Source organism: Alexandromys fortis, unplaced genomic scaffold, assembly GCF_014885135.2.
Source record: "Alexandromys fortis isolate MF-2015 unplaced genomic scaffold, M_Fortis_MF-2015_v1.1 scaffold_246, whole genome shotgun sequence".
Taxonomy (NCBI): Eukaryota; Metazoa; Chordata; class Mammalia; order Rodentia; family Cricetidae; genus Alexandromys; species Alexandromys fortis.
In genome coordinates, this window is record NW_026068131.1 from 335,681 (window position 1) to 352,139 (window position 16,459).

Consider the following 16,459-nt stretch of genomic DNA (forward strand, 5'->3'; position numbering starts at 1 on the left):
GAGACAGAGACCCACATAGGAGCACCGGACTGAAATCTCAAGGTCCAAATCAGGAGCAGAAGGAGAGCGAGCACGAGCAAGGAACTCAGGACCGCGAGGGGTGCACCCACACACTGAGACAATGGGGATGTTCTATGGGAACTCACCAAGGCCAGCTGGCCTGGGTCTGAAAAAGCCTGGGTTAAAACAGGTCTCACTGAACATAGTGGACAATGAGGACTACTGAGACCTCAAGAACAATGGCAATGGGTTTTTGAGCCTACTGCACGTATTGGCTTTGTGGGAGCCTAGGCAGTCTGGATGCTCACCTTACCGAGACCTGGATGGAGAAGGGTGGTCCTTGGACTTCCCACAGGGCAGAGAACCCTGATTGCTCTTTGGGCTGACGAGGGGAAGGGGGACTTGATTGGGGGAGGGGGAGGGAAAGGGGAGGCAGAGGTGGGGAAGAGACAGAAATTTTTAATAAATTTAAAAAATAAATTAATTAAAATAAATAAATAAAATAAAAATAAAAAAATAAAAACATTATTTTGTAAAAGAATATAAACAAAGTTACCCTTCATGAGTGGACAATGCTGCTCCCAGAAGACATGGATTATTAAATGAAGACCTTAAGACCCAGAATAGTTTCTTTTCCTATGAATTATTGGTCTTGGAGAACCAGTGGCCCCCAAAACAACACAGACTATTGCCATCAATCTTGGCTGCCCACCATAACTAGATGTGAAGACCCTGCTGTTGAAGAAACCACACACTGTGGTTGTAGAACATAGGAAAAGCAGTCTCTGACCAGGACATTTTCTCTCTATGGGCTAGCTTTCACTGTTCCAGGAGGCGCTATCAGGTTGCTGCAGGAGAAAAGGCATGAATCACTTTCACCCAGGCCTGAAGTCTGCATCTTACAAAACTGACATGTAAAACAAAATGTGCTTAATTATGCATGGCTATTATATGAACAAACAACCTGGAAATTTGAGATCATTTCCATAGGAGGAAAGTCATGCCAGCATAAACCTAGTCAGCAGTTCATGTTTGGGGAGGTCACTGTCCCTATGGGAAAACTATTGCCATTTTGCTACGTGGTCCTATTATCAAACTACTATCATCTAAATATTTCTGTTTATACCTATATATTAATATTACTCTCAATTTGATCAGAGAATCTTCTTTTCCTTCTGCTGGTGGGAATGCAAGCTGGTACAACCCTTTCAGATATCAGTATGGTGATTTCTCAGAAAATTAGGAAACAACCTTCCTCAAGATCCAATAATACCACTTTGGGGTATATATCCAAAGGATGCTCAATCATGCCACAATGACATGTGCTGAACTATGTTCAGAGCAGCATTGTTTGTTATAGCCAGAACCTGGAAATAACCTAAATGCCCCTCAACCAAAGAATAGATAAGGAAAATGTGGTACATTTACACAGGGGAGTACTATACAGCAGAAAAAATGACATCTTGAATTTTGCAGGAAAATGGATGAAGATAGAAAACATTATTTTGAGTGGGGTAACCCAGACCCAAAAAGACAATTATCACATGTACTCACTCATAGGTGGTTGTTAAAGCAAAGAAAACCAGCCTACAAACCACAATCCCAGAGAACTTAGACAACAATGAGGATACTAAGAGAAACTTATATAGATCTAATCTACATGGGAAGTAGAAAAACACAGGATCTCCTGAGTGAATTGGGAGCATGGGGACCCTGGAAGAGGATTGAAGTGGGGAGGGGAGAGGCAGGTAGGGTAGCAGAGAAAAATGTAGAGCTCAATAAAAATCAATAAAAAATTACCACAAATCATGGAGATAATTAAAATCAACAAGATATCATGAAAAACCATATTTAGCACTTAATTCAGCATTCCTGGGTAAGTACATATCTTTATTTATTGACACTCTGTTCATAAAAGCAAGGAAATAAATTCAAGGTAGATTTCTATCAACACATGAATGGACAAAGAAAACGTGATCTGTACATAATGAAATTTTACTCAGACATAAAAAAATAAAGTCTGCAGAAAAATATATAGAACTGGAAAATAATATTATTAATGAGGTAATTCAGGCTCTGAAAGCAAAATACTACATTTCCCCCTATGAGTATTCCTCAATTCTGATTTTTTAAAATATGTATTGGAGAGAGTGAGGGTAGAGAAACTGCATGAGCTAATGAAAATAAAAAGACTTAAAAGAATAGTTTTCTTTTCTCAGTAAGTGTAAAAATAAATTATATCTGTAGTTAAAGTAAGATTGGTTAAATATTACTGTCGTAATGTTGAACGAGGAGAAAAATAGGGCAAAATAACTGCATGTATTAATTTTAGAGTTAAAAAGAAATCTTTATATTTACTTCTTGCTATGCTTGCAGCTGTGGTTGGTCCTTGTTAAATATGTCAAGTGAAATAGCGTGTGCTATTAAGAAATACCAAGTTTCTGCATTTGTTACCCTGGCTAATTTAGAGCACCACATTGTATACTACTTCTCTCTCATTTAGGCCTTGAAAGTAGGCAGTGATTGATCAATGAATGTCCTGAAGAGGAAGTCACTGGCTAATTGCAAAGTGGATTCAGTATAGCCCTGGAAACTTTTGTACTAATTGTGACAAAGTCAGGAAGGACTAGCAATAACAATGTAAACATCAAGTCAGTCCCTCAGTGAAGTTTTACTACCAAAAAGAAATTTGATATTATTTTAAAAATATTTTGTAACAATAGTACACAATTGTTACTATAATAGAGGCTTATTAAGAAAATCTGAGAGAAATAAAAACAGAAAAAACTTTTTAAAGTGTCAAAAATGAAAATAACCTTAATAATGGTATGACATAAAATAACACGTTTTAAATGGGGGAAATATTTATAAAACTTTACATTAAAAATAATGAAGACAAAACACTATTGTTTTCATATACAAACATTATTTGTCTGTACCTTTTGTATTTATAATGTCTCCATATTAGTAAAACAAAAACTTATGTTGAAAAATCAGGCCTATGGCACAGTATAATTATCATTTGTACTATGTAATACTTTCAGAATTTTAAAGATTAGAAATGGGAGAACTAAAGTATATTTAATGAAGGAACGAATTACCTAGCTGTACAATCTGGATCAAGCATACTTAATCCCTTTAGTCCCCATTCTTTAGCACCGGCACAGGAAGATTAAATTAGATAAATCTTTGGTCCCAGCCAGCTGCATGATTCTGAACTCAAAATTTTAAATCAGATCTTTCCAGAAAGGAAATTTTTATGTTTGAAATCTTTAGTGTTTCAAAGAAAAATGGCCACCATAAGCACATATATTTTAATATTTGGTCTCTAGTTGGTAAAACAGGTCAGTAGATGTGGCCTTTTTGGAAGAAGTGTGTCACTGGGATAGGCTTTGAGCTTGTGGCTGTGTTTCAAGATGTGTGCTCTCAGCTACTGCTTCAGTGCTATGTTTTCCTGCTTGCTGCCCTGCGCTCTTACTCCCTAGAATTATAAGGCCAAATTACGTGCTTTCTTTTAAAAGTTGCCTTGGTCTTGGTACTTTATCATATCAATAGAAAAGTAACTAAGGAAGAACTTCAGTCAATAAGAAAGGCTATGCAGACTTTAAACAATATACTGCAGTAAGAGCTTTCACTCAACTTGGACTTCTAATTATTCATTGACAATAAAATAGATATTTTTGTGATAAATGTTAATAATTGTGCAATTAAATCATACTTACACATGTTGAGTTGTCGAATAAAGCTGGCTATTTTGTTATGCTTGAAGTATTTTGGTAGTATTTCATTAGAAAAGTTTTCTTTATTCACAATCTCAAAGCTCTGACCATCCTTGTAATAAAGGAAAACCAAAACATAGTCATTTATAGAAAAAAATAAGGTTTCACTCAAGCAATAATTCAAAATAATGTCACTTGATTCCCCAACTTGTGAAAATTTAAAGTCCAAATTAAATAATTCTTCACACTGGAAGTATAGCTCATTAGTTGAGTATATTTATATCACGCACAAGACTCTGGTTTCAATTCTTTATCATGGAGGAAAATATATCATAAAGATACAGAATATGAGCAAAAGACATACCATGAGGCCAGGCGGTGGTGGCACACACCTTTAATCCCAGCACTTGGAAGGCAGAGGCACGTGGATCTCTGTGAGTTCGAGGCCAGCCTGGTTTACAAGAGCTAGTTCCAGGATAGGCCCCAAAGCTACAGAGAAACTCTGTCTCAACAAACCAAAAGAAAGAAAGAAGTACTATCAAGCATAATGCAATGAATTGATCATGAAAGCATGTGTCCCCAAATCTCACAAATTAAATATAAACAGGTAAAATCAGATATGGTTGAGCATATCTGTAATCCCAGCATTTGGAAAGCAAAAGCAAGAAGACTGAGGGTTTAATTTCAGTCTGGATTATACAAGGAAACTTTCTCTCCACAGACTTGGAGACTCTCCACAGACAGTAATTCAAAGAATTAGTCCAGCTGCACGTGGTAGCCCATGCCTTTAATCTCAGAAATTGAGAGGCAGAGGCAGGTGGATCTCTGTGATCTTGAGGCCAGCCCAATCTACAAATTGAGTTTAGGACAGCCAGGACTATTATACAGAGAAATCCTGTTTGTAAAAATCAAAAAGGAAAAAAAAAAAGAATTAGCCAATTGTAATGTTTAGTGTTAGTTGTCAACTCGACAAAATCCAGAATCACCTGGGAGAAGGACCTCTAACTATGCCTACAGGGGATGAAATTGACTGTGTTAATTGATGTGCGAAGACACTTCTGACTTTCAGGTCAGATCATTCCCTGAGCCAGGAATTCTGGACTGTATAAGGGGAGAGAAGGTGCTAAAAAGTATGCTACATTCACTCCTTACTTTCTGCTTCCTTAGTATGGATGCAACGTGGCTAGTTTCTCCAAGCTCTGGCCACTATGACTTTTTTCATCAAAACAGACTGTCACCTTGAACTATGTATTGAAGTAAACACTTTCTCCCTTAAGTTGCCTGTGTCAAGGTATTTTATCACAACAACAAAAAACAATTCTGTTTTCAAGAATAATTTTCATAATTTAAATTACAATGAGATATAATCTTTTGTCTATCAAATTAACAAAGACCAAAGAAAATATTAATCTTCAGTGGTTGCAAATTAGAAAGAGTGCAGATAAACAGGTTTTCATATTGCCAGAATTTAAATTGTTTTAATATTGCTGACAGTAGACATTCAAAGTTCCCAAGCACTCAGTCTTTGGATTAGAAATTCGAATTCAAGATTGTACAGAAAATAATTGCTAAAATTTGATAAGATTTAATAATAAAGTTACATAAGTATTTGTATATAATATTTAAAATTGGAAACTACATTAATACTAATATAATAATTAAGTCTGCACAAGTAAATATTACACAGTGATTAAAAAGTAAAGCTATATAAAATATTTCGTGAATAGAATTAGGTATGTTTCCAAGGTCAAACAAAGATATATTTTAGATAGACAAGTCATCTTCAAACACTTCAGAGATCTTGAGAATATGACATTTAAGATATTTTAATAACATAGGTTCATTTTTTATGACAATGAGACAAATCTGCTTCTGGCAGTACCAATCTACTTTAGAGTAGATAATGGACATTAAAGAAACTTCACATAGTTTACTTTCTTTGTGGCAAAAGTAAACCATTGGGCAAGAAAACACCCTTGCCTTGACTGCTGACAGTATGCTGTCCTAATTAGACAAGCAGGACACAAAAGAAAGTGATTGCTAAACATTGTCAAGATAAGGAGGTGCAGCCCTTCAAAATATCCCACTTCACAGAAAAGTTTGTTGGATTTGCTAGACCTCTAGGCCAAAGATAGAAGCCCCAATGTTGCAGAGGAACTTTGGGTGACTGTCCAGGCAGCCAGCTGTTTCTGTCATCTCTCACATTGTTTGGAAGTCACTTGCTTGCACTTTCTGCTTACTCAGTTAATAATATCTCCTTCTTGGGTCTCTGGGGGAGTTGAAGACTAGATAGTTATAGTTTTCCTTGTTTATCTGATGCAGAAAGCAGGTTACAAAAGAAAATAAAATAGGTACAAGACTTTGGACTCACCAAGATAGCATACATTTGGAGTATTTTCTCTGAATTTGTCAATGCAAATAGACTAGACATTGTTGATGCACTTCTTTGAGTATTTATTGTATATAGTCATTACACTTACTGTTCATAGTTTTTCTTATATTAGTTAATAGCCTTCTTTTTATTTTAGAAACAAATGGGAAATGTAGTGATATCCCATTTGTATTTTAGTAGATAAAGCTTTCCTGAGAATCAGAAAGAAAAACAGCTGCACTGTCTTACAGACGAGACAGTGGTGACACACACCTTTAATCCCAATGTCCACACTAGTTTGCCACAGAAACTGGGCAATAGTGGTGCATACCTTCAATCCCAATACTAGAGAGGAATATAAAACAGGAGGAGACAGCTCTTGCACACAGTCTCATTCTGAGATTCCTGGAAGCAGGATTTCCAGGTAAGATTAACTGGCTGGTTGTTTTCCCTTTCTGACTTTCAGGTTGAACCCCAATTTCTGTCTCTGAGTTTTTACTAGACATGGTGCATTAATCATAATGATATATTTCAAATGAAAAGGGCAAAATTTCAAAAGGCATAATAAATGACAGAGATATGTGATAATGATAATTATATAGATCAATGACAGACACCTAAATTCAAGCCCTAGCATCAGTGCTCCTCGCAAATGATATTTAAACATACAAAACAATATTATTGCTCAAACTGAAGAACAACAGTTATCAGCGGATAGCACTATAATTACTTACTTTCTATAAAGTAGACTGCAACAAAAAGTATTTTAAAGTAGACAAAGGTGATAATATTCTTATATGCTGCTCATTCTCTTAAATTAGAAATTTAAACTTAAATGAAATTAGAAGAATTTTAAAACTTGATTCCCTACTTCACCTAAGAATAAGAAAATAGGCCTTGGCCGGGCAGTGGTGGCGCACGCCTTTAATCCCAGCACTTGGGAGGCAGAGGCAGGCGGATCTCTGTGAGTTCGAGGCCAGCCTGGTCTACAAGAGCTAGTTCCAGGACAGGAACCAAAACCACAGAGAAACCCTGTCTCAAAAAAAAAAAAAAAGAAAGAAAGAAAGAAAGAAAGAAAGAAAAGAAAATAGGCCCTGCTCATCTATTATTTACCCATAAAATTCCACAGATATTTTAGTTCTTTAGAGGTTACATGGCTCCTTATAATCCCTCCAAACTACCAAGATTGTGTGTGTGTGGTGTATATGTATGTTCAAAGGTGCATGTTCCTGTGTACGCATTTCATGTTCTTCTGGAATCCAGGGAAGGACATTAAGTGACTTACTTGATTTCTCTACCTGCTCCCGGGAGTCAAGGTTTCTTCATGAACCTGGTACTAGGCAGGCTGCCAGAAATCTCCAGTGATTCTCCTGTCTTCAACACATACAGAGACACACACACACACAGACACACACAGACACACAGACACACACACACACACATCCCAGACATATATTTTACCTGAATTTTGGGATCTGAACTTAGGTCCTCTGCTTGTGTAGCAAGTACTTTTACCCACTAAATCATTTCTCTGTCCCTGGAGCCAAGGATTTTAGTTCATTCTATTCTAGTAATTAGTGGAGTCCCCGAGTCACTATAATGAAAGGTATGTGCATTTTAGAAGGATGGGGTTATCTTTAGTTGCTTTTGCTTCTCAAAACTATTCATAAACTAACTTATTGTAAAACCAGAACCCATACCACCTTAGCTTTTCAAAGAACTGATTGGTCTTCAGAGACTAATAAAGAATGTCAGAAAATATCTTCAAAATATCATATTATTCTATTTCTTGATCAACCCTCTGAGGAGATACAAAAAATAGTCCAATTAAAAGGAGTCAAAAAGTTTAAAATGTCATAGAGAAGAATATTAACTATAAACTGGATGAAAGGTTTCTTAATAATTAGAGGCTTGATAATGATACATAATGAAATGAAAGAAAACGTAGTGATGTATGTCTCAAGTTAACCGCATTGTTTATTTTGCTCCATCTTTAGATTTTTGAAAATAAAATAGTGAGTACTGAAAATAACATACATATTAGAAAGATCACGGTGACATTGAACAGGAGTGGGGAAGGGACCAGCAAGAGGAGGCTTGGGAAATAGGGTAGGGCAATAAGAGAGGGGGTAAATAAGAATAAATTATAATGACATGTGGATGAAATATCATAATTAGACCCATTGCTTTGTATGATAACTTAAAAATAATTCAAATAGAAAACAGGTAATTGGCGTGGAATATTATCACACGCGTAATTTAGCATTCAGGAGGAGAATTGGGGGAGGATCACAAGTTTAAGAGCAATGTCTCTGTACAGTCAGTTCTTACTGAACAAAAACAGGGGTGTCTGGAGATTAGCTCAGTGGCAGGGGTTTGACCAGCAGCACAAGGCCCTAAGTTTGATTCCTAGCATTGGAAATATTAGAAAGTAATTATTTGCATTGTGTTATCAGAACTAAAATCAAAAGAGAAAACATTCATACTAATTTATTTTCTACAAAAGGGGAGAAAATAGAATCTAATCAGGAGGCTGCTAACACCATACTAAATATCATCTACAGAATAGATGGGCACCATGGCTTTCTAAAAATGATAAAAGTGCAACTTGGCAGACAAACCTACTAATCTTTAAGTCTGATAATACAAAAGGACTTTGGGCTCATTTTCATCTTGCCCAGTAATTTAATAACTAGCTGAGGTAGTGATATTTTATTTGTATTAAATAAGGCTTGCCTGAAGTTCAGAGAGTAAAACAACGACACTGATCAGCCTTATAGTCCAGGCAGTGGTGACACACACCTTTAATCCTAGTAGCCACACTAGTTTTCCACAGAAACCGGGCGATAGTGGTGCATGCCTTTAATCCCAGCACTAGAGAGGAATATAAGACAGGAGGAGACAAGATTCACACAGTCTCATTCTGAGATTCCTGGAGTCAGGGTCGCCATTTCAGATTGAGGTAGAGGCAAAAGCCAGTGGCTGGCTGTTTTGCTTTTCTAATCTTCAGGTTGAACCCCAATTTCTGTCCCTAGGCTTTTATTCATTGTGCTACAAGATTAGACTTATAACTTATACATGATGGATAGAACTGATCTTTTCGGATAAGAAAAAAATGAACTGCAAGTACAATAGCTAATTTCACTGAGCGAACACATCTGGAGACACTGCTTTGCTTTACTGGGGGAATTTTCTCATGAATATGTGAGCTGTAACAATGCTAGAATTAAAGGTAATAACATAGCAATATGGACTACTGAATCAAAAAATGAGATACACACATACATAAATATATATGTATATATGTGTATTTAGTAGTCTGTAGTCTATAGTGCTATCTTATTAGCACAATGTAAACTATTAATACATATATATCAAGAAATATTATGCATGTGTGCATTATATTAAGAATGTGTGCATGTGGGTATGGGTGTTTCTTTTTAGTGACTGTGATAAAGCACTATGACCAAGATAACTTACAAAAGGGAGAATTTATTATGGCCTAAGAGACCATCAGGGCAGGGAGGCATAGAAGCTGGAGCAGGATGCAAAGAGATAACACACTCAACCACAAGCATGGTTCACAGAGAATGTGAGAGAACTGGAAGTGGGTAAGATTATAAAACCTCCAAGCCTGTCTCTAATGACATACTTCCTCCAGGAATGCTGAGTCTCCTAAACTGCTGCCAACAGTGACACCACCTGGGAACCAAATGTTCAAATACTCAAGCCTATGGCGGGGATCTCTCATTCAAACAATCACATATGTAGAGTATACAGGAAAGGTTAATACTTCCACAAAAGGCATTACTTATGAGTCTCACACAGCACAGTTAATAAGAATTGCTCCAGCACTGAAATGGGTTTGCTGTTAGAAAAGATATCTTCTGAATGTTCTCATAGGACACTGTGCAAGCAACTGAGATTTGGAACTGAATCCAAGTGTTAGTGAAACAGGGTGACTTGCATTTAAACATGATTCCACATTGGACACTGACTGAATGGACATAGATTGATAATTTTCACAAGATAAAAATGTTCTTAAATTGTGGTGGTAAATGTACCACTCTAAAAAACATGTTTAAAAAACGTTGAATTACATTCTTTGAGTGAAACGAACAACACGTCTTAGTAAAACTGTTATTTAAAAACTGATTCTAACTCAGTGTTGCTAGGATGTAGGAAAAGTTTCATTTTCTTCTGTTTCATACTTCTATATCCATTATCAAAAATAATATTTGGAGCTAGAAACTAGCTCAGAAGTTAAGAGCAGGTACTTTTTCGTGCAGAGAATCCAAGTATGCTCAGCATCCACATCAGGCAGTTATGACCACCTGCAATTCCTGGTTCAGGGGACTGAAACCTTCTTCTGGCCTCCATGGGAACTCAACTCATATTCACATGGTACACAGACATACACAGACATACAGGCACACACACACAGATCACATACATATAATTCAAAAAATAAAGTACCCTAGATTAAAAAATATCACTGCTCAAGCATCCACTATCCTAATTGAAGAATTACAGTATATATCATCTTCAAAATTCATAAATGTTTTTCTGGTCCAATGTGCAATGGCCTGATAAAATTACTGTCACAAACAAGTTTTATATATTTTCAATATTCAAAAAGAGTTTTTGTTCTACACATAAACAAGCAAATATTCTGGTTTTGTACCATTGCATGTAAGAGTACATTTTTGCTTAATTAAAGAGCATGATACACAAAATACTGCAACCCTTTGTAATGACATTATTTTGCTCTACTAACCTCTAACCTCTGATGATTACCACATTTTAACTTCTTTGCTTTTCTGTTTGAGAGCGTTAGTGGTTTTGACTTCTGTTTTTCATTTGCTTTTTCCTTATAAAACTTTGGTGAAGGAGATTTCATTTTACCAAGTCAGAACGGTTAAGATCAAGAAAATCACTGACAACAAATGCTGGTTAGGATGTAGAGACGGGGGGGGGGGGGGGGGGGACACACATCATTCACTACTGATGGGACTGAAAACTGCTACAGTCACTCTCAAATCAGTGGAGAGAATCTTCAAGCTCTTTTAAAAGAAAAGGTTACCTTACCACCCAGTTATGCCGCTGTTCCACATGTGCCAAGGGCCTAGACATCTCACTACTCCAGCAGACACTTGCTCAGCCATCTTCATAGCTCACTACTCACAATAACTAGGAAAAGGAAATAACTAAAATGTCCTTCACCTGATGGATGGATGGCAGAAATGGGGTGCAAATATTCATTATTCAGCTACAAAGGAAAATAGACTTATGAAATTTTCAGGTTAATATATGGAATTAAAAGAGTACACTAAGTGGGGTAATCTAGACCCAGACAGATAAATGCTGAATGTTTTTTATTTGTGGTTCCTAGTTCTTAACCTCAGGTATACGTGAGTATATCAATTCTGGTAACCACAAATACTCAGAAAGTAAAAAGGGACCTGTGGGCGTGGGTGGGGTAGACAGCGTGGAGCTCGAGGGGAAGGAATAGTAGGATACAGGTGCTGTGAAAGGAAAAACGGGGGGGGGGCAGTGAATCTTGATTCTGGAGGAAAAAAGTAAGGACAGCACAAGAGATGGGGGGAGGACAAAAAGAAACATTAAATACGTCTGAAAAGGCCATGAGGAACTAAGCTATTTTGTGATTACTTAAAATTAGATAATGCATGCAAGTGTATTATATTGTATATATACAAATGGTTTAATTGAAATTATGTCACTTGGAATGATAGTCTTCCCCCAAAGCCAGAGACTATCTAGCAGTACTCTAGCACCAGGCATGGCAAACCCACTTTCAAAGTTGTCATTAGGAGAAATCCAAGTAGCTCTCAAAAGAATATAGTTATTGCTGTTGCTTTTGATTTAGGACACAAGACTCAGAATATTTGAGCTGAATCGAACCTGAAAACCTCCTTCTTTCAGTCTGACTTCCATAATACAAGAAAGTACTATGTAATTTGCCAAGGGAAGGAAGCAGTCCGTAGTCCTACCCAGATATAAAGACTCTAATCACAGCAATAGAAGCATATATTCCAAGGAAACAGCACCTGTGAGCTTTGAATGATTTCTTAGTCATGAAAATCCCGCAGTAAGGCTCAGTGCAATACAAAGATTGATTCTAAACTCTTGGAGCCAATTTAATTAATTAATTAATAAGATATTATCACTATTTTTGTGTCTTTTGGTGATGTGCCCAGAGCCTTTCATATAAGTACCACCGACCTGCATCCCAGCTCTAATTTCTTTAAATATAAAACATTTACTTCAATATTTCTTTTGTTTTAAATTTATATTTCTTTTGTTTTAAATATATATTTATGAAGAAGTTATAAATTAAAGATGATACACACTATTTTCTCAAATGAATTATGAGTAAGAGCTGTTTATGAAATAAGAGTGGCTATGAATTGACCACCATTTGAAGTGAGCTGTGGTACTTGGGTTTTCATTATACCACTTTATATTTGTGTTTGAAATTTTATTAATAAAAAAGTTTTACCTTGGCTGAGTGTGGTAGTACATTCCTGTATTACCAGTACTGAGCTGGACTGAGGCAAGATAATCATGAACCAAGACCAACCTGGGCTATAGAGTGAGACCTTCTTTTAAAAACAAATGGACATGATGCTTTAGAGAACTAGTCACAACCTGCTTTTAACAGATTCTACAAGATTTTATCCCTAGCCAGAGTGATTTGAAGCTAAATGTTAATCAAAATCTCAGTGAAAAGGGTGCATATATAATTCACCCAGCTCACACAATGAAAGACTAACAAGGCCCCAGTGATAAAATAAGGTGTATCACAAATTCTCTCAGAAACGGTGATAGTAGCTAGCCCTGGAACACCCAGTTTAGGCACGCTTGGTGGGAAAGTTGGAGTATGTGCTATGTATACTTTTATGGCAAAGCGATAAAATTCTGAGTAAATTTTTACTCATATATCAAGTGTTTAGTGATTATGAAGATGAAAAATGATAGAAAACGAGTGTAGTTTTTGCCAGGAATCACAGCACTGGCTGAAGTAAAGCTTAATCATCTTCTTATGAAACTCAGTGTCCACCAAGCGGCTGTAGGGGGTCGTGAAAACGTCCTGTGCCTCTATCCTTCACCCTGTCTAAAATTTTCCTGCACTCTGAAAAGACGCTTTCCAAAGCTACGTCCCTCTATTTACACCCATGCTTCTTCCCATATAGTCTTTTACCTTGCTCCAGTGAACCACATGATCCAAGATGGCGTCGTCGACTATTACCCACAGCTTGGTGAGAAAGGTAGGAACTGTCTTGCAGAATTGTTCCATGTTTCAGGGTGTCAGTACCTCAGAGAAATGTCAGCTCTCGAAAACTACGCAGTAGCGAAAACCTGAGCTACCGTTACTGAGAGCAATTTCACTTCAGGTCAAGCAGCACTGCAAAAAGCGGAACTTTCCTTGGGGGCGGACCTTAATTCCCAGGGGAGACTTCTCATTGGCTAGCTCCAGTACCGTGTTTTCAGCGCCTTCTGGCACGCGACTACTAAGGAACTTCCGGTAGAGGAAAACCTTTGTAATGTGAGGAAAAATAAACCATGAGCAAAAACAGTAGGGGGCACCACCTTCGGTGTTTTCTCCGCTGCTTTCGTGGCTGTACGTGCTACGTAAGCGCTTTTGCAAGCTCCATCTTTGTTCTTAGCAGGTTAGGTACTTGCGGCTAGGAGAATTATGGATATTATATTACATAATTTATATCATCACCTTTAAAGGAATAGGAACCTTCACTATGCACAGTCATGACCTGGTAACCAAATGGTGTGGAATGGTACTAAGTGAGCACTGAATTAGCTTAATGCTGCATATAGCTTAGCAACGAACTTAATGCTATTGCAAAGGCAATGCTTTGGAGTGCTTGGTTTGATCTTTTCTCTGGGTAGATGATGAGAACTGGCTGGTTTTTGTTTTGATTTCTTTGGTTGTATTTTTGTTTTCTGTTTGTTTTTCAGAGTCTCACTATGTAACCCAGCTGACTGAACTCACTACGTATAACAGACTGTCCAGAAATTTATAGAAATCTACCTGCCTCTGGTTCCCCTAGCACTAGGGTTAAAAATGTATGCCACTGTACTTGGCTGGTGAAAATTCTTGGTATGCATTTTGGTGACATGAGACACTCCTAGAATATTGGAACATTCTCTTCTTCTAATGATAAGGTTAGAAAGAAGATCAAGTAGAAAAAAATTGTCTAAAAATGTACACAATTGCTTTTGTTGTTGTTGTTTTCTTATGTCCCTTTCATTAGAAAATAGTTGGTTGAGGTGAGTCAGAGAGAAGCCATATAGTCACCACAGGAGACAGACGCTTACACTGGCACCTGCCTAAACTTTGCTGGTAGGCTATGACCTCATGGTGATGCACAGGTTAATGGAAAAGGGTTAATTTAAGATATAAGAGCTAGCTAGCAATACACCTAAGCTATTGGCCAAGAAGTGTTTTAAATAATATAGTTTAGTATAGTTTCTGAGTAATTATTTGGGGTCTGAGCAGAGCCTGCACCAACAGAATAGCACCCACCATCAAAGGGCCTGGATTCACGTAAGACCTAAAAACATTTTTTTTGTTGTTGTTGTTATTGTTTTTTTTTTTTTTTAAGATGGTTTCTAGACCCACAGAAACGGGAGTCAATTGGAGCTTGTTGGTAGCAGCATATTTTTAGATAGGCTGTTTACATGACTCCTTTAAGAGATTTCCTTATTGAATTTTAGCAGCAAAAAAATTGCATGTCTTCTTTAAGATCTGGCTTCCTGGTTTAGGTAGCACAAACTCTGTGCCAAGCACTTTAATGGGGTTTGTTGGCATCTTGCTGCAAGTTACTTAGTGGCAGAACGAGCCATCTGCTTACCAGTGTTGAGGTGGTAAGGACGACTCCCACCTGGCAGTCTCAGAGGCAGTGAACATGTCTCTGCCATGTAGGACTGGGTGGAGCAAGCAGGCAGGGTTGAGTTGGTCTGAGCCCTGCCTTCTTAGCATTTATATAAATGCTATTAAAAGGCGCTCATGCTCAAAAAAAAAACAATTACAGATATCCACACTATAAAGACAAATTCAGATAGAAAAGACCTCTAAATAGGTCACAGTGTTAGATAAATGTACGTATTCTTGAGAGAGAGAGGAAAAAGAGAATAGACAGCTAAAATATAAAAGAGTACAGACAGTCAGAGATTAAAGGAATAAAGGTAATAAAATAAATATTAAAATTGCAGAAAAATAATAGAGTAAGAAAAGTAAACCACATAAAGATGAAATATATACAGAGAGTCTGTACTTTATATATAAGACCTCTAAATGGGTCACAGTGTTGGATAAATGTACAGAGGCTTGGGAGAGAAAAGAAAAAGAATATAGGCAGTTATAAAAAGAAGTAAATTAAAAAAAAATTATCAAACAATGTCTTTAAAGAGAGAGACTACAGAGGATTATAGACTAAAGGAGTAAAGAAAAATAAAGCAATTAAAGATGGAATATACACAGCAAGTCTGGATTATGCATATTTTTGGTTTTTTTTTTTTTTGAATTTTTTGACTACAGAGAGACATTTGATTCTGGGGATTGCTAAACTAAGCCAACACATATAAAGGTATCATGACTTCAAAATTTGTGTCTAAGGATATATTGCTTTGGAAAAGAGGTTCTGTTTTTGTTTCCACAGAGGATGAGAACTTGTGGATTCCTTTCAGACTAATGAGGATTGATGCAGCAAGACCCCCTGAAAGGTATAACCCCCAAATTACTTCACTCAACAAAAAACAGTTTTGAGGGAACTATGTCCAAATTCCCAAATATTGTTTATAAATGTTTGTTTTCATTTAAAGAAGAATATGCTATAGAGATAAATACTTTGGACTGGTATAGACCTCGGTTTGTTGGTACAAATTTCAGGTCAATTTTGTTATATGTATATTTCTGCTCTTGATTAAGGTATTGTATTTGTGCAGCTCATTTAAAAATATAATCTATAATTAAGAAATACAGATTACTAGATAGTCATTTATAGTAGTCAAACTTGAGGTCATGTTAGTTCGGTTTTCTAGATGTACAGAGTTATAGTTAAGTTAGATACATAATCTTCAAACCTTTCAAAGACCTATGGAATATGGCATTTAAAATGTTTTAAGAACTTAAAACTTTTCATGACAATGAGGCTCATAAGCTGGTAGGACCAATATACTTCAAGAAGATGATGGGCATAAAAGAGGCTCCTTATGGAGTTTGTTAGCCATTTGGGCAAAAAAACTGCTCTTGCCCTGACTGTTTGATGTTATGCTGTATGACATGCAGGATCCACAGAGAAATGACTGCTAAACTTGCCTAAAGGTGATA

General features: G+C 36.7%; 1 protein-coding gene across 1 annotated transcript in view; it reads right to left on the reverse strand.

The window, feature by feature from the left end:
- The window catches only part of LOC126490838 (heat shock factor protein 3-like), a 48,404-nt gene extending 34,996 nt beyond the window's left edge, over positions 1-13,408 (reverse strand). The window contains exons 1-2 of the mRNA XM_050126053.1: positions 13,313-13,408; positions 3,723-3,831 (exon numbers count right to left, since the gene is read on the reverse strand). Coding sequence (XP_049982010.1) covers positions 3,723-3,831; positions 13,313-13,408 — 205 coding nt within the window. The remainder of the gene's footprint in view (positions 1-3,722; positions 3,832-13,312) is intronic.
- Positions 13,409-16,459: the final 3,051 nt, after the last annotated feature.